General features: G+C 44.3%; 1 protein-coding gene across 1 annotated transcript in view; it reads right to left on the minus strand.

Moving 5' to 3' along the window:
- Positions 1-14,249, minus strand: part of LOC124788519 — a 497,715-nt gene extending 483,466 nt beyond the window's left edge. Inside the window, exons 1-2 of the mRNA XM_047255787.1 lie at positions 14,199-14,249; positions 13,979-14,075 (exon numbers count right to left, since the gene is read on the minus strand). Of these exons, the coding sequence (XP_047111743.1) occupies positions 13,979-14,075; positions 14,199-14,249 (148 nt within the window). The remainder of the gene's footprint in view (positions 1-13,978; positions 14,076-14,198) is intronic.
- Positions 14,250-19,552: the final 5,303 nt, after the last annotated feature.

Genomic DNA, 19,552 nt, shown 5'->3' on the forward strand with positions numbered 1-19,552 from the left:
TGTGCTTCGTAGTAGCAGTACCACGGGCTCGTAAAATCGTTTGAGCCATCAGGTCAATACTATGCCGTTATTAACACAGTTCGGAAGTTTCTTTCGTAAATAATGTGTTTGGATTTGATTTCGTCATTAAAATCGTCATGGAACTACACATTTCCTGTAAATTTACTTGTGCGCGTGGAACATGTGCTGTAGTAACAAAACTCGCCCTCAGCTACTCTTTTGCATAATATTTCGCGTATTCAAACTTAATTAATCGCTAACGCGAGCAGTTTACCTATTTCACAGATTCTAGAAAGATTTTTATAGAGCATTTCGGTATGATTGTGGATATATCGAATCACGTGATCTTTGTCTAAACTCCCAATACCAGTCTGTGGTTATCCAGTGGGAACTCGACTACACCAGGAGTGGAATTTCTTTGCTTAAATAGAATGGATTGGTTATGGTTCACTTTCTTTCTCTGTGTATCCTTGAACTATCTTTTCGTGCTTGTTTGAATGCAGTATCCCATCCTGTTTCCTATTCTTTGTTTCCTATTCTTCGAAAATCACTTTTTATGCTAATTGAACCCCCTCTGAGTAACAATTTTCTTAATTAATTCGTAACAGTAAGTAATGTAGCAGCTTTGAGACAGACTTAGTGTGTGTTATACGTTTTATTGAACGCTGATCAATTTTTGAAATAAATATCAAAGTTTAAACTTACTTTACTTTTCTTTAATTTAATTTCCTCATCATCTAATTACTTAGAATAATAAAATTACTAAAAAATGAGCTGATAGTGTGGGTGACTATTCGACAGATTTAAAAATTCGTGACAGTAGTAAAAATTCGTCAGTCACCAACGCATACTTTCCACCCTAGGTTCGGAAGGTTTTAAAAACACTATGCTCATTATAGGACTACTGGATAACGACAAACACTGGGACTTAATAATACAGAAAACCCCACTCACAGCCACAGCTGAACAAATGAGAGACTTATTCGCCATAATTCTAACAGCATATAATCCATCGACTCCAAAACAGTTATAAGACTCATTCAAAGATAGTATGAGTGATGACATACAGTACCAAATCCAACAAGCTCATCCTGAACTGACCATTGAATTCAACGACGACATCTTGAATGTAACACTCATTTATCTAGATGATAAATATTTTGCAATAAACAACCAGATCATAGTACAACTTGGGATACAAGCCCATCTCAAAGACGCTATCAGCATGCTAAGCTTCGAAATTCATAGAAAAAAAATTACAATATCAATTAACTACTTCAAGACATTGCTCACAACAAACCACTCCTCTGTCACAATCTAAAGGCAATTTAAAATGTTCTCATGGACCGGATCGGCAACGACACTGGCGGATTTTTTCTTTGGACGAACCAGGCGGCACCGGTAAAACGTTGCTAGTAAATGTACTGCTGGCGGAAATACGTGCTATGCCACACATCACACTTGCACTGGCATCAACCGGCACTGCAATCAGACTTATAGAAGGAAGACAAACTGCCCATTCCACCCTACGACTACTGTTGGATACAGCCGAAGAACAATTCTCGTTATGTAAAGTCTCAAAAGTATCTGGATGGGGTGAACTTCTAAAGCAAGCTAAAATTATCTTCTGAAACGAATGCACAATGGCACCTAAAAAATCACTGGAAGCCATGGGCAAAACATTAAAAGACTTGCGAGGAAACTCTGAAGTAATGGGAGGAGTTCTACTCATACTCCCAGGAGATTTTGGACAAACATTTCCAGTTATCCCCAAGTCAACACCAGCAGACGAGATCGATGCGTGCTTAAAGAAAAATCACATCTCTAGCCACACACACAAGCCGGCTGCTGTGGCCGAGCGGCTCTAGGCGCTTCAGTCCGGAACCGCGCGACTGCTACGGTCGCAGGTTCGAATCCTGCCTAGGGCTTGGATGTGTGTGATGTCCTTAGGTTAGTTAGGTTTAAGTAGTTCTGAGTTCTAGGGGACTGATGACGTCAGATGTTAAGTCCCATAGTGCTTAGAGCCGTTTGAACCACTTGATTTTGCCACACACACAAATACTATGACTCACAAAAAATACGAAATTTGAACTATCGAAAGACGAAACAACAGCACATTTTTCTCGACAATTTTTACGAATAAGCGAAGGCACATATCTTATTGACCAGATAACCGGCGTCATTAAACTCAACAGTGATTCCGAAACATAGTTACTGCTGAAAGTGAACTAATCGACCAAATTTCTCGAAACATTGTTCACAATTATACCGATCCGAGCTGTCTGTCTGAAAGGGCAGTATTGGGAGCTAAAAATAATATTGTCTACAATACCAACTGTAATATTCAAAAGAAAATTCCTTGTGAAGAGATAATATACAAATCGATCAAGACGGTAAACGTTGACGAAAGTGTGAACTTCCCTACAGAATTTCTGAACTTTTGCAAGGACCAGGGATGTCATTACACTGTCTTCGGCTTAAAACTGGATCTCTGATCACACTACTCAGAAATCTCTATTCATCGAAACTATGTAATGGAAGAAGGATGATGCTACAACAGCAGTCGAGTAACATCATCGAAGCCGAACGTCTGATTGCGAAGTACAAAGGACACACACTATTCATAAAAAAAAAAAAAAAAAAAAAAAGTTCAAATGTGTGTGAAATCTTATGGGACTTAACTGCTAAGGTCACCAGTCCCTAAGCTTACACACTACTTAACCTAAATTATCCTAAGGACAAACTCACACACCCATGCCCGAGGGAGGACTCGAACCTCCGCCGGGACTAGGTGCACAGTCGATGACTGCAGCGCCCCAGACCGCACTATTTATCCCCAGAAAACCATTGATCTCTACTGACCTGCCATTCCAACTTAAAAGACTCCAATTTCCGGTCAAATTAGCCTACGGTTTTGCAATTAACAAAGCGCAATGACAAACTGTAAAATATTGTGGCATCAACCTCAAAGACTCCCGCTTCTGTCACGATCAACTAAACGTGACTTGCTCTCGAGTAGGAAATTCGAAATATTTGTACATATATAGCCCATATAAGAAAATGAAAAATGTTGTTTATAAACAAGTGTTGCAGTGCTTTCAATATTTTTTTTTTTACCTCTTATCCCTATCATGCACAAATCGCGCCTCCGCCACCATACTGAAATAATTTTTGCAGGGCTGTTAAGCCCACAATGATAAATTAAAACACATAATTAGACATAAACCGACAAATCCAGTCGTTTCAGTCACTTCTGTGATAGATATATTCTTTTTCCAGTTGAATAAACATTAGCACGAAGAAACTTTTACCTTTTATTCAAATTTATCCTTTTATTCCAACTACCACACAATTCATGACGCCACTCAAACATATTTTAGATGCACATTGTAGATGAGCGACTAGAACGAGTAACGAATTAAAGACCGCATACTACGGCAGTCAGTTAGAAAAACAACTCTACTTCAGAGACACATGATGCGCTGCATTTGTGACGTGAAGGTACGTTACGCGTTGCTGTTCGTTATTAGTCGCAAATCTGCAGCGGTGATCTCGTTCATTTAATCAATCTGACAAATTACGGTAGCATACAGAGTTAATTTTATACTCCCCAATTTCGCGTTATCTCATGTACTAACAAAGGAAGAACTGATTCATCGCTAACGAGCTGCAATGGCGCGCCATCGACCGGCTCTGATAGTATAAATAGGGGCGGTGTGGCGAATGCAGCGAGGGCAGGCATAGACCGTCCGTTTCGCAGCGTTCGATATTCGGTATTGCCCTGTTGTCAGTTTCATGGGAGTTCGTTGCAACCAATGCACCATATTATCACCATTGTTATTTTTCTCTTGTGTTAACAGATTATTGTTGTCTCCATTTCCTACAGTCGACCGCTTCGTTCTCCATTCTGTTTTCTTTACAGCCACTAAGTAGACTTTTCAGGATCTGAGTCGACTCTGGTCCGTGCCATGTCCGCCTCACCCCCATCCTGGTCTCTTACCACAGTCAATATCCTTCTAAAACAGACTGAATTTTCTCGTTTTGCGAGAACTGAAGGGCGATCTGTTTAACCGTTATAAACCATTAAATAGCCATGATGGCATAAAATACTTTTTTATTCAAGACATTCGGTTTCAACAGATTATGCTGCCATCTTCATGTCTTAAAATCTTTTGTTGTAAAACACGTTCACTTTACGCTGATCGCACGCACCAAGATGTCAAGTGAATAAAAATAGCACTTTATAAAAGGTTTGTATTTAGCGTTGACAAAGCTTTCATAATGTGCTACTTGGCGTAAAATGAACATGTTTTACAACAAAAGATTTCAAGAACGGAAGACGACAGCATAGACTGCTCAAACTGGTTGTTGTAAATAAATAAAATATTATGCCACCTTGGCTGTTGAACGGTTTTTTCTGAAACAGACTTTTACACTATTTTTAACCTTTTCAGTACATGTCCAGACCAACTTCTATTTTTACACTGTAATCATTAAATGCCTTTCGTCTTCCATTCTTCTTGTAACTTCTTCGCTTATCACACTATCTACCAATTTACTGTATCCTTTTATCGCCATGAACATATTTCCTTTACCCCTATACACATCTTATCTCCTCAAGACGCATGATTTGACGCCGTGTAGTAGATCACTCCAAGCGAAGGTCTTCAAGTTTTCCCTTGCTCTTATTACCAAAAAAATCCCCTTTTTCGTAAAGAACATTGCCGCTACCATTGCTGTTCTCGATGTAATGTCTTCATTACATCTCCAACTGATTTCTATTCTGATTCCTAGATACTTAAAATCTGGCGCATATTCGAATTCCTATTCGTTCAGCTGTATTTTTACCCTTTAACCTTCTTTAATGCAATTATTATAGTTTTATTTTTATGGTATTCCAACGGCCTTGCCGCATTGGTAGCACCGGTTCCCGTCAGATCACCGAAGTTAAACGCTGTCGGGTTGGGCTCGTACTTGGATGGGTGACCATCCGGTCTGCCGAGCGCTGTTGGCAAGCGGGGTGCACTCAGACCTTGTGAGGCAAACTGAGGAGCTACTTGACTGACAAGTAGCGGCTACGGTCTCGGGAGAGCGGTGTGCTGACCACATGCCCCTCCATATCCGCATCCACTCACTCCTGTGGACTGAGGAGGAAACGGAAGCCTGCCGGTGCCGCTGGGCCTTCCAAGGCCTGTTCGGACGGAATTTAGTTTTATTTTATTAATTTTATGGTACAGATCATTTTGATTTGAGTTGACATGTGTTTTCCCTAGGTACCAAGCATTCCTTGTAGCAGATCAGCTGTCACGAAAAAATTGTTCTGCAGAAACTTGGAAAACGGCGAAACTGATGGTTACGTCGAATTTTACATTATCGATATTTGATGAGCAAATTGTATATAGTGATATGTGGATCGAATTAATTTGATTTGAAAATAGCGTATCCCTTTAGTTTTAAGTAAATATTATCTCATAATGACAGCCAATACATTTAGTACTTGTATGCATTGTTTTTCTTGAGAATTTTTGGCTGGGCTGGAAATTTCACATACAGTCAGCTGTTGAAAACGGGCCGAAGGGCGCCATGAACTTATTGCAGGTTGTAGAAGGTGACGCGGATGCTAGGTAGAAAGGCATTCGCTAAAGGCTGTTGTGTGTACTGGACCGCATGAGCGGAAGGTAATCACCTACCAACACAATGCGCACAACAGGTAACGCCGCAGCTATCCTGACAGCTGTAGTGGAGTCGTTAGAATTCCGCACCAAATGACCCCCTTCCAACGTTACTAAATCGTTTTTCTGCGTTGAAGGTGTTGTAAAGAACAGTAAATGTCCTGGAAAGTTGGCAACAATGAACCCTGGGTGGAGAATGCAGAGAAGACGGAGTCAGTCTGTCGATAGGAGAAGAATATATTGCTGGGCACTACGCAGGCTCTGTGAAAGCTACAGGTCTTTATGGCTCTATGCTGTCGGCAGAACATAGCAGATGAGGTGTGAAGTTTCTATAAGAGTGAGACTGCAATTTTCTCGTACCAAAAATACCTGTAGATCACATATTAAAAATAGACATTAATCTTAGGAGTGCCATAGGAAACAAAAAGGTGTAACACAATAACGCTTTCCTTTGAGGAGGACACCACCAAAACAAATTCTTTTCTTTATCTCTAGGCCTCTTGGCGCGAAAATGCAGAAATTTTATTGGTAAGAGTGGTCTTCCATTGTAGTTTTGGAAATTATTGACAAGAGGGAGGAAGTTCCAGATGCATTGTCACTTGTCGTTGGGTAACTGCCCATGTGAGACTAGGATTGGCTCTCGAAGATGGGGTGAATGTTACGTGGGAAGACAGGAGGAACTAAGGAGGCTTCGTCCGCCGCTAGTGAGGGAAACACTTAGAATTCTGCTTGCAGAATTCGGTGTGAGAAGTAGTCATTTCACTCTGCAGCTCCAACTGGAGCATGACGCGAAGTTTGCATTAGGTAGCTTTTTGGGATTCACAGGCATTGTATCCTACAAAATGTCCACTGACAGCGGCATTGGCGAACACAAAGAAGCTATTTTAAAAAATGGTTAGATCTGCAAAGATCTTCAATCGGCTTCGGGGTGTGGAGGTCGCAATTTACTCAGTAAACTTCAGAGTGATAACGATTGGGAGTAAGACGCCTTTCTGGCTTGCAGACTTTTACGAACTCAGCCGGCCGCGGTGGCCGAGCGGTTCTAGACGCTTCAATCCGGAACCGCGCGACTACTACGGTCGCAGGTTCGAATCTTGCCACGGGCATGGATGTGTGTGGTGTCCTTAGGTTGGTTAGATTTAAGCAGTTCTAAGTTCTAGGGGACTGACGACCTCAGATGTTGAGTCCCATAGTGCTCGGAGCCATTTGAACAATTTGAACGAACTCAAATTTTGGCACTCACTGTGATCAGCTCACGGAAATAGATCAGTGTGTTAATAATGTCGTAACCTACCTATCGGTTCCTGTCTTGAATCTCCATGAACCTTAGTTACCTGTAATGGTTTCATGTTCTTGTGATAATCTGTCAGTGAACAGGATGGTGTCGAATATGTTCGTGTTATACTTCAGGGCAACTACTGAAAGTGTTTTGTGTGTGGATTTATAATAAACAACAGAACTCATGGTAACTTTGAGTCTGATTACATACATATCTCACCTGATCACAATATTAAATTACAGTGTCACTATTCCACCACCCTTTGACGTCTTTAGGGCCATAATTTAGCACAAATTAAAAGTCTTTGCCTAACAAATGGTGGTTTACCATCTTCGTTAGGCATCTACATATTGACAAAGGTTTGTTACCTATAGGTGTAGGACGTGGCGTAGTTCAAACTATCATAATCGTTTCTTTCCATGTGGCCGTTTTTGATGTAAGAAGAAACAATGTTTCTTGCGCTTAGTAGCAACGTTCTAGATCTAGATGAATGTCGGTCGTGAATCGTTGAATGGTGCACAATCTAAATGACGGTTTTGCGCCGTCTGCCACAAGTAATTTTGATAATTTTACAAAAAAAAATGCTTCAAATGGCTCTGAGCACTATGGGACTTAACATCTGAGGTCATCAGTCCCCTAGAACTTAGAACTATTTAAACCTAACTAACCTAAGGACTTCACACACATTCATGCCCGAGGCAGGATTCGAACCTACGACCGTAGTGGTTACGCGGTTCCAGACTGTAGCGCCTAGAAGCGCACGGCCACCTAGGCCAGCACATGCGAACACTAAGTTCCAAAATATAAAATTGTTTTGAAGCAATTTTTTTTCAAACGACGTACACTGCATGTTGATCATATGGCATTATAAACACGTAAATAGAAAAGTACTGAAACGAAACATACATATTTCAAGAAATTAAAAAGCAAAATCTCTTCCTCTACAAAAATACAGCAAATCGGCTGTGAGATACTGTAAAATTCCAAATTACTGTCTCTGACGTGAATTTCGTGGCAAGGAATTAATATTGTATCAGCTGTCTGAACAACAGAGCGACCTGAGTTTCACAAGATTTGCGTTTGTCCGATGCATTAGCGGTTCAAAGGAGCCACGCCACAGCAGCATAATCTTATTAACCAACTGCAGCTTCTTGTGTCTTGCTTCCTCAGTTTCACACTGGGATATGATGAGAATAAGAAAGTCGTACTTTGGTTTAGTACGTATTATGGACGCCCCTAGCTGCTGCGTACCCTAATCGGCTGCTCCGTATTATCACACACCACGACATAAAATATCAGATACATTTCTTGTTTCTGAAATTGGAGAAGAAAGCTCAAATGGTTCAAATGGCTCTGAGCGCTATGGGACTTAACATCTGAGGTCATCAGCCCGCTAGAACTTAGAACCACTTAAACATAACTAACCTAAGGACATCACACATATTAATGCCCGAGACAGGATTCGAACCTGCGACCGTAGCAGACGCGCGGTTCCCGACTGAAGCCCCTAGAACCGCTCCGTCACCAAGACCGGCGAGAAGGAAGCACTGAACGATGTGGTTTCCCTTCTGGATCCAAGAGCACAAAGGCGGAGCAAATGGGGAATGCCTTCTAAGATCGCCTGTACTATTGCACTCTAGCCATAGATTCGAAACGGTAAGCGGGCAAACCACCAAATTGCCATGGCTCACCTCATTTGTAAGTCTGTAAGTATAAACTAACGTACATCCGTAAGCAACTCGAATACACACAAACGTATCTAGTGACGGGAACAACTACCTTACCCCCTGACGGTGGCAGGGATGCTTTGTTGGGAGAACACATTGTAGAGAAAACCTGACTAACGAAAGTTCAAAGGCCGGATATTGCTCGAAGCTGGGTCCAAAATGTACACATTTCACTGATTGGTGCAGCTGTTGCGCTGAATAAGACTAAGGTCAGGAGACCAAAAGGATCACATAAGCACCCAATGATAAATCCCTCATTATTTTGGGACAGAATTCAGAAACCATGGAGAGGTACACTGAGGTGACAAAACTCATGGGGTACCTTCTAATGTCGTGCCGAACCTCCTTTAACCTGTCGTAGTGCAGCAACTCGACGTAGCATGAACTTAACAAGTGGTTGGAAATCCCCTGCAGAAATATTGAGGCTTACTGCCTCTACAGCCGTCTATAATTGCGAAAGTGTTGCCGGTGCTCAAACTCAACTTCGATTATGCCCCAGACACGTTGGATTTGATTCATGTCGGGCGATCTGGGTGGCCAAATGGAACTGGAAATGAGCGTTTGGCGTCATTGGCCGGGAGGCCCCTTACGGAGCAGGTCCGGCTGCCTTGATGCAGGTCTTATTACATTCGACGCCACACTGGGCGACTTGCGCGCCGGATGGGGATGAAATGGTGATGAAGACAGCACAACACCCAGTCCCTGAGAGGAGAAAATCCCCGATCCAGTCGGGAATCGAACTCAGGCCCGTAGGACGGTAATCCGTCACGCTGACCACTCAGCTATCGGGGCGGACGGTGGCCAAATCATTCGCTCTAAATGTCCAGAATGTCCTTCAAACCAATCAGGAAAGGACCAAGTGACATGGAGCATTGTCATCCATACAAATTTAATTGTTGTTTGGCAATATGAAGTCCATGAATGGTTGTAAATAGTCTCCAAGAAGCCCAGCATAACCATTTCCAGTCATGCTCGATTCAGTTAGACCAGAGGACCCAGTCCATTCCATGTAAATACAGCCCACACCATTATGTCTTCGTGGACTCTGCTGCACACTCTAAACCTACCATCAGCTCTTAGCAACTGAAATCGAGACTCATCTGACCAGTCCACGGTTTTCCAGTGGACTAGAGTCGAACCGCTGTGGCCATTAGCCCAGGAGAAGCCGTACAGGCGAAGTTGTGCTGTTAGAGGTGGTACTCACGTCGGTCGACAACTGCCATAGCTCACTAACTCCAAATTTCGACGCCAAAATACTTTTATCATGTGCGTAAATAATGCTTTGTCAGTAGGTTGGATGCATCGCCCCGAATCGCTTCCGATCTATCCGTGCCCTGCCACTGGTGCGCACTGATACGCTGATCTGAATCAGATGCATATCTTCGGTGGCAGTTGGGGCGATTTCCCATGGAGCCGTTTGTGTGGGAGTGAGTAATGGAAAAAGACATCAAGGAGGGAGAAGTGGGAGGGGAATGAATATCAAGAACAAGAAGGGAATGGAGCAGAGACCACTAAAATGGAAAGGTGGCGGACGTATGAAACGAAATAACGAGGAGATTCAGACAAGACTGTGGTGAGAAACAGTTCCATAAGGCCTAGAACTCTTTGGTTCAGAGGCGCGTATTTGCTGTTTTCAGCTCCTAGATTGAGCCGCCATCGTTATTCGAAGTGAGCCAGCCTGGCTGGGTTTGTTATTTTTCTGCTATTGCATTTTTTTTAGGGACAGAGAAACAGTGAAAAAGAAGCGTGATGTCGTTGCAAGTAATCTAACTTTGATAGTCATATTTTGAATTGCATAATGCAAAAAATAATCAAGGAAATCTATACCTTCTACACTTCAGCATATACTACTTTCATAAATGAATCTTGTAACAGTGGGATTAAGAAAAAGTCGGATGTGGTTGAAGTGGTGGAGAGGGGGAAGGGGAATGACAGGAGAGCCGAAGCCAATGTTTGTCTTGGGAGCCAGTTTCCTAAGTTACATCAGTGATCTCAGTAGTCTGTTGACGCTGTAAGTGAAACTGTACATATGGAGCGCTAGCTGCGTGTCAGATGGTGGTTAGTCATGATATGGCTGCTCACTGGTTATTGTTGCGCTGGGATGATGTTCTACTGCAGTGCTATTTGTCCAATGTAGGAACAACTGACCGCCACTCGTGTCAGCAACACATTGCTCTTACAAAGAGGATCTGTCTCATCAATACATCGATGCCTGCGACAATTATCTGTGCTGTCAACATGTTGTTTCCTTTCACGATGACTTGTCTCACCAATATGTTGTCGCCTAAGACGACGATCCACAGAATCAACACGTTGTTGCTCTCAATTGACAGCTTGTGTCATCGAGACATAGTTATCCAGAATGAGAACATGTACCACAACATTCTACCGTCTGGAAAAACAGCTCATTCTGTATCATCAACATGTTACCCACAATGACAACACGTGTGAGCAACGTGGTGTTGCTTGTGACGATGACACATGCAAGCGACAAGTGGTTGCTGCGACTAACAACATGATATTGCCCGTGCCAGTGACCTATGACAGCAAGAAGTTGTTCTACCGACAGAAAACGCCTCATCAACATACTGTTGACCACGACAATGACGCGTGTCGTCAACACGTTGTTGCCTGCGGGAGACGATACCACTCGCAAAAGGCACTCGAGAGCGGTGCACGCAGAAGAACTCTTCCTCGGTAGTCGCCAACTGCCGGAAATGTTTGAGTATTGTGTCGCACAACACTGATGAAATATTGTGTAGCAGTTACGTTGCCCCATTGGTGTCGGTTTTCACTATCAAGAAGCAATATGTGGTGTACAGTTTCAATACAGGTAATAGATATGTAAGAAATGAATTGTGGTTCACCTAACCTAAAATGCTCACTTATACTTATTTATTGCAGTTAGGGGATCCGGTATTGGTCTTGGCGTTTTAGCGGTTCCTGCTGATGGCGTTGCACACACTGTATGGGGGGGGGGCTGTATCAGTTGTGCGAATGGCCCATCGATGAAGGTGTAGGTGGGGTGTCAGTTGTGTTTGAACAGTACAAAGAAGACCTCAGCTGATGCACTATGCATCGTGATGGGAATCTTCCCAATAGATATAACCGTGAGGTATCGTGCGGCACTGTATTGGCTTAGGATGGGGAGACTAGACCAAGTTCGACAGATCACCGGTGCACCGCTTGAGACAACAAGCCAACTCTTAGCATGGCTAGTGGATATCTGGCAGAGCGAGTGGCACCAAAGGGATAAGGGCCACCGAGTCTACAACTTCTTCCCTGATATCGGGGAAAGACTAAAACTAAAGCATATCGACCCCAGCCGCGGTATGGTACATTTCCTCACAGGACATGGCCCTTATCCCACGGAACCGCGGGACTGCTACGGTCGCAGGTTCGAATCCTGCCTCGGGCATGGATGTGTGTGATGTCCTTAGGTTAGTTAGGTTTAAGCAGTTCTAAGTTCTAGGGGACTGATGACCACAGATGTTAAGTCCCATAGTGCTCAGAGCCATTTGAACCTTATCCCACGCACCTGAGCCGCGTGAGTCTGCGACGGACTAGTAGATGCACATGCGGGGAAAAAGGTTCCCCAGAACACACTGTCCTTTTCTGCGGGCAGCGCACAAACATAAGACACACACTTCATGTCAACCAAGAGAACACACAGAACGAATTACATGCCATATTGCGTGACCCACACCAGTGGACAGAACAAAATACACTGACTGGCGAAATCTCTAAAATCACATACACAGAATACCTACGCAACAGACCATACAGAAGGCAAGTCAAATGGTTCAAATGGTTCTGAGCACTATGGGACTTAACATCTGTGGTCATCAGTCCCCTAGAACTTAGAACTGCTTAAACCTAACTAACCTAAGGACATCACACACATTCATGCCCGAGGCAGGATTCGAACCTGCGACCGTAGCAGTCGCGCGGTTCCGGACTGAGCGCCTGAACCGCTAGACCACCGCGGCCGTCGAAGGCAAGTCGGTTTACAAAAACAGCAGAGTGCTCATTGGTTGGATGACACCACTGATATCTCTAGTCAAGAAGAAGAGACAGACTCGGACCTAAACAATGACGTCGATGATACACAGTGGCAGCTTGTGCGACATTAAACAGGCCAGAAAAGCCGATGTGAGGTGCTTACGACTCAACAAACTCATGTAAAACCATTAAGCACCACAACTGTAAATATGTACATCAGTAGTAGCACCATCATGTCTAGCGAGAAGCGTATAGTGACCGAGGAGGGGCTTAAAGATAGGTACCTCTTCAAGGTGCCTACGCCTCCTGGTGAGCAACGATGCACAGCCTGGATGGAAGGATCTTAATTGTGGTTCCTCGTACCAGAGCCCAACCCGGCGGATAGAGTGATGTAGATCGGGGCAAACTACCGTTCAGGCCGGGTGGTTTGTGTAGCCGGGAGGTGCCACTTGCAGATCACATGACCAGAGTTAAAAAAGTAGGCTAGACATGGAGTGCCATTTTGTATTCTCTTTCTTTATTTTATACTAATGTTAGCTTAAAATGGTAGATATAGTAAAGGAATTGGGAGTGGCGTCCAGCTGCTTGAAGTCCATTCCAAGACCCTGGCCGCCACTCACAACCAAGTGGCGGGAAACTCTCCTCCTATACTCTTTCCTATCTTCTTTTTTCAACTCTTCTTATATATCAAAACTTTATTTTGTATTGTCATCCTCTTACCATTGTATTATTTGTAAAGTTACCAGATGCTGCACATTACACTACTTGTAGAAACAAAACAAATAGAGGCCCCCTCCACGTGGCGGGATACGGGCAACGGTGTGAGTGGGGTCCGGAGTCGGGGTGGTGTCTTACTAGCCGCTCTGATCCCCGAATCCAGTCACAGCGGCCAAGTGGCTTTCAACGATCCACCGTAAGAAATCAGAGGGTGGGTCAAAAATAAGAGCAGCAAGTAAAAAAAAAAAAAAAAAAAAAAAAAAATCCACACGTACAAGAATAGTTCAGCAGACAGCCCGTAACCTACACAACTCGTATCATGTCAGCTGTCAGATACTTCTACAAAACTTTTATAATTTGAAGCTCTCTAGTACTTCGTCAGTATTATGTCACACTGGCAACAAACCGGAGAAACCTACTCCGATCTTAAGGCAATCCACAGCAAGTGCTCCAAAATCTGCTTCCGCTCAAATCCAAAGTGTCGGGAGGGACGGCGTCGAATAGCCCCTCATCCCCGGCGCTGCTGGCAGCCGCTGTACGAACTAGACCAGAGCGGAGAGGCCGGGCTAGGCGGGACTTACGCGTGCAGGAGCGCGGCTCGTCGGAGGCGTCCCCGCAGTGGTCGGCGCCGTCGCAGTAGCGGTCCAGCCGCACGCAGCGCCCGTTGCGGCACGGGAACTCGGAGATGCGGCACGCGGGCACCGCCCCCGCGCCCGCCGCCCACGCCGCCACCGCCGCCGAAGCCGCCAGCAGCCACAGCGACCACGCCGCCGCCCGCCGCCGTGCCTGCCACACACAAACAGCCCTCACGTCGCGGCTGCCTGCTCCACTCGCCCTCTGCACGGTGCTCATTGCTCGTGTGAGCGTCGATCGTAAGGCGGGTCAACGGCAAAAAACTGTTTGTAATGAAAGTAGCTTATTCTCGTTGTATTTCTTTTTTTTTAGTGTGATGAATGCTACCATATTTCACTGTCTAACAAATAAAAGCAACTGCTGTTCATGACATCCGTGCAGAATTGCTGAAAAATGTATGGGTTACAAGACCAATTATTCAGAGTGATAAATTGCTGCTATGCACGATCATTAATGTACCTAAAGTAGGTAAGAAGTAAAACAAGCTGGTGTTAACGACATACCTACACCATTGCTGAAATACGCATGTCTTCCTTCTTTAGGACCAAAAATTCAACCATCTTTAAAACAATAATACACTACTAGCCATTAAAATTGCTACACCACAACGATGACGTGCTACAGACGCGAAGTTTAACCGACAGAAAGAAAATGCTGTGATATGCAGATGTTTAGCTTTTCAGAGCATTCACACAAGGTTGGCGCCGGTGGCGACACCAACAACGTGCTGACATGGGGAAAGTTGCCTGGTGAAACGTTGTTGTGATGCCTCGTGTAAAGAGGATAAATGCGTACCATCACGATTCCGACTTTGATAAAGGTCGGATTGTAGCCTATCGCGATTGCGGTTTATCGTATCGCGACATTGCTGCTCGCGTTGGTATAGATCCAATGACTGTTAGCAGAATATGGAATCAGTGGGTTCAGGAGGGTAATACGGAATGCCGCGCTGGATCCCAACGACCTCGTATCACTAGCAGTCGAGATGACAGGCATCTTATCCGCATAGCTGCAACGGATCGTGCAGCCACGTCTCGATCCCTGAGTCAACAGATGTGGACGTTTGCAAGACAACAACCATCTCCACGAACAGTTCGACGACGTTTGCAGCAGCATGGACTATCAGCTCGGACACCATGGTTGCAGTTACCCTTGACGCTGCATCACAGACAGGAGCGCCTGCGATGGTGTACTCAACGACGAACCTGGGTGCACGAATGGCAAAACATCATTTTTTCGGATGAATCCAGGTTCTGTTTGCAGCATCATGATGGTCGCATCCGTGTATAGCGACATCGCGGTCAACGCACATTGGAAGCGTGTATTCGTCATCGCCATACTGGCGTATCACCCGGCGTGATGGTTTGGGGTGCCATTCGTCACACGTCTCGGTCACCTCTTGTTCGCATTGACGGCACTTTGAGCAGTGGACGTTACATTTCAGATGTGTTACGACCCGTGGCTCCACCCTTCATTCGATCCCTGCGAAACCCTACATTTCAGCAGGTCCTGTACGGGCCTTTCTGGATACACAAAATGTTCGACTGCTGCCCTGGCCAGCACATGCTCCAGATCTCTCACCAACTGAAAACGTGTGGTCAATGGTGGCCGAGCAACTGGCTCTTCACAATACGCCAGTCACTACTCTTGATGAACTGTGGTATCGTGCTGAAGCTGCATGGGCAGCTGTACCTGTACACGCCATCCAAGCGCTGTTTGACTCAATGCCTAGACGTATCAAGGCCGTTATTACAGCCAGAGGTGTTTGTTCTGGGTACTGATTTCTCAGGATCTATGCACCCAAATTGCGTGAAAATGTAATCACATGTCAGTTCTAGTATAATGTATTTGTCCAATGAATACCCGTTTATCATCTGCATTTCTTCTTGGTGTAGCAATTTTAATGGCCAGTAGTGTAGCTTCTGTTGAGATCAAAGTTTCAAATCCCCGCCTATATTTATGTTTTCCGTGACTTTTACTAGCTGAGAGCAAAATTCGAGGATGCTTATTTTCACAAGGACACGGTAGATTTCGTTTCGCTTCCTCATCCTTCACAGACCGAGCTTGTGACCAGTCTATAATGATTATGTTGTGAAGGGGACGTTAAACCATAGTTTTCTGCCCTGCCTCTAAAATTCTTCTTACTTTAATTTTAAAATTATTCCTTTTCGATTCCTTTCTTTGAAATTAAAATCATGCCTTCTCTAAAACAAAAAAGTTTATGCTTCATTTTCTTGACCTTCACTGCTGATATCTTGGAGGATGTTACACAACTGTATCAGATCGCTTCTCTTGAAGTTGATCTTTCTGGCTCCAGCATTTCGTAGAGTATCAGCAGTATTTATTAATATAAATTTGCTCTTCTGGTTACAGCAAGCAGATCATAAGAATAAGTGATACGGTTTATCAATAACTCAACCATATATTTAAAACATTTTATAGTGTAAGCAATCTACATGACGTGATCATCCAGTATGCACTGTAGCAAAAGTATCAGTGATAAATGCAGTTTACAGAAGAGAGGAAGGAAAATTAGCGACTAACGTCTCGTCGACAGATAGGTCATTCGAGGCGGGTGACAAGGTCGCATTGTTTAGAGGATGGGTAATGAAATCGGCTATGTCATTTCAAAGGAACCATCCTGACTTTTGGCTGGAGGTGTTAACAGAAATCCCGGAAAACCTAAACCAGGATAGCCAGACGTGGAACTTGTCCTCCCGAATGTGAGTCCAGAGTGCTAACTTCTGCGCCACCTCACCCCGTTAACCTGTGGAAGAGCACTAAGCAGCTCCGTCCGAACGGGTCTAAGAAGGCCCAACGGTACCGTCCGACCGCCGTGTCATGCTCAGACAGTGGTTGTCACCGGGTGCGGCTACGGAGGGACGTGTGGCCAGCACACCGCTCTCCTGCCGTTGTCAGTTTTCGTCACCGGAGCCGCAGTTTGTCAGTCAAGTAGCTCCTCATTTTGGCTCACAAGGGCTGAGTGCACCCCGCTCGCCAACAGCGCTCAGCACACCCGGATGGTCACCAAACCAAGTGCTAGCCAAGCCCAACAGCGCTTAATTTCTGTGATCTGATGGGAACCGGTGTTACTACTGCGGTAAGGCCGTTATCGCAGTAAGTAAACGTGTGTGAAAATTGCAACATACTGAAACCAAACTCTGAGAATGCGTAGAAAAGTTTACCTTCAACAATAACCTTGAAATGCAGAGGCGTAATGCACACGGAAGTTCAGCAGGGCCCTCTCTTGCTCAGTAGCAACTTTTTAGTCTTACGCTACACTGATCCGCTGCGGAGCTGTCAAACGATGTGGAAACCTAACAGCAATAACCCTCGTCGACATCAAAGGTTACAGTATCAGTATGTGAGTGACTTCGAAAGGAGCTGAATAATTGGTCTCCGAGGTACAGGTTTCCAAACCGTGACAATTCCGCTCATAGAGCTACCACAATTGTGGGCGTGCGGGAATACTAGGTCTGGGTCCGACACAATGAGTCACGAAACTCTCAACGTGTTTCTGCAACTTCGCTACGCAGCGACGCCAAGCGACTGGCGCGTATAAACACACAATGAAACGATTGTGTACTGTGTACATGGAGTGGAAAGGACCATTCACTATGCAAATGAGGCCATATTTTTGAGTTTATTTAGGGGCTATAAATATGGAATGCCGTTTTATAATATGGGATGAAATAAATTGCTTTTCCTTTTTTCAGGCAATGTGATTTCGAAAACAGAGAGAGATGGAAACCAACTCTCTCTCTCTCTCTCTCTCTCTTCAAATCTTCGAATCAGAGTGCTCTGTACTAACAGATTTTTATAAGTAGTCAAAACCAGAAAAGATGTATGCAAGTTCATTGTCATCGCTGATGTTTATTTGTACATCGACAAGAGAATGAGGGAAGTAAAGGCCTGGTGTTGTTTGTAAAGGAAAAAAAAATTAGCACAATACAATTTATTGATGACGCAGCAGCGGTAGCCGCAAGTTAACAGGAATCAGGTTTCGTGATAAATTAAATGGAAGATACGTTACGTGTAGGTTAAGATGTGAACAAGATAAGAAGAGGTCTCATTGGTGGATATGCTGGAGGACTAAATATTGGAGCCGGGGAAGAGAATGTAGAAGCGATACATACACAGTGACACTTGGGAAGCGGCGTAGACGAACATGATATGTAAGTACAAGTCATAGAAGCAAGGACAAGGCCAAAAGGTTCCTTAAGAATAAATTGTGACTAATGTCGAAGACTGTAAAAATCGTGCCTAGTACTGATTGTATTAATATGAGTATGAAACCCGTACAGAAACTCGAGAAAGGAATTACAATCGGCGTAAAGCATCATAAAGTACATTTCAAGCACACGTACACAGGGAGTTTGCAAATTCCAGTTAAGGACTTCCAGGACATGTAGAGTGGAGTAAGTACATAATATTTTAAATAGGAACCCATGTCCGGAAACGTACCGTTACCGGTTTCAGTTCAGGTACTTAACTCACCCATTTCTTTTTGAAGAACAATTAGGTGTGACGCAGTACGATTTTTAGGTAACAATTAGAAAGGAAACTTGACGAAACCTCAATTTACCACTTGAGCGCATTTGTTTCTATTAATACTTAAACATTACCTGTTCACGCTTATCCAGAACAAAAAGGAACCCAGCATACTGTGCTTAAGGAAAAGTACTGATGCATTACAACAGTGGCTCGATGTCCGACCACCAACGTTGTTCAGACATTGTACCTATGAGGTATGTTCTGGTACACACTGTCCATCCCACCTGGTACCTCTTCACTTTCTAGTGCAGCGGCCAGAACTCGTACCAGCAGATTTTCCTCTGTCTCTACAGGAGTTCTCGCAAATTAAACATTGCTTACGACACAGCAAGAAGTAGTCCATAGGATTTAAATCCAGCGATCGTGGCGGCCACTCGGCTGGACCATCTTCCTATCCGTCTTTCATATCGTCTGTTGAGACGTCTGCGAACAGCACGAGGGAAGTGAGGCGGTGCACCATTATGCTTAATCCACATTTCCTGACGGACAGTCAATGACACCGCTTCCGAAAGCGGCTCCAAAACGTTTTGTAGGAAGATTAAGTGTGGAGGAACTGTTAGCTTCTGTAGGAGGAGATATGGCCCAATCACATGAACGTCCGGAATACCTGCCCATACATTAATACCAAACCGGTTCTAAAATCTTTGAACATACTTGGCACAAGGGTTTTCGTCTGTCCAGGCATGACTGTTTCACGAATGCAGAATACAGTCCCTAGCGAACAGGTGTGTCGATGCAGTGGTGCAGGAACCACGTGCAGTAGGCAACGTGTTGTGGAAAATTTGCTGGACCCATATTGAGTACGCTTTGTAAGTGTTGCGGATGTAATTGTTGCTCACGCAGAACGTCCCAGACGATACTATGACTAACACCCATTGCATGCGCAGCTGTTCGAGTGCTCAGAATGAGATTGTCACTCTGCAGCGGAGTGTGCGCTGATATGAAACTTCCTGGCAGATTAAAACTGT

Source organism: Schistocerca piceifrons, chromosome 3 (genome assembly GCF_021461385.2).
Source record: "Schistocerca piceifrons isolate TAMUIC-IGC-003096 chromosome 3, iqSchPice1.1, whole genome shotgun sequence".
NCBI classification, from domain to species: domain Eukaryota; kingdom Metazoa; phylum Arthropoda; class Insecta; order Orthoptera; family Acrididae; genus Schistocerca; species Schistocerca piceifrons.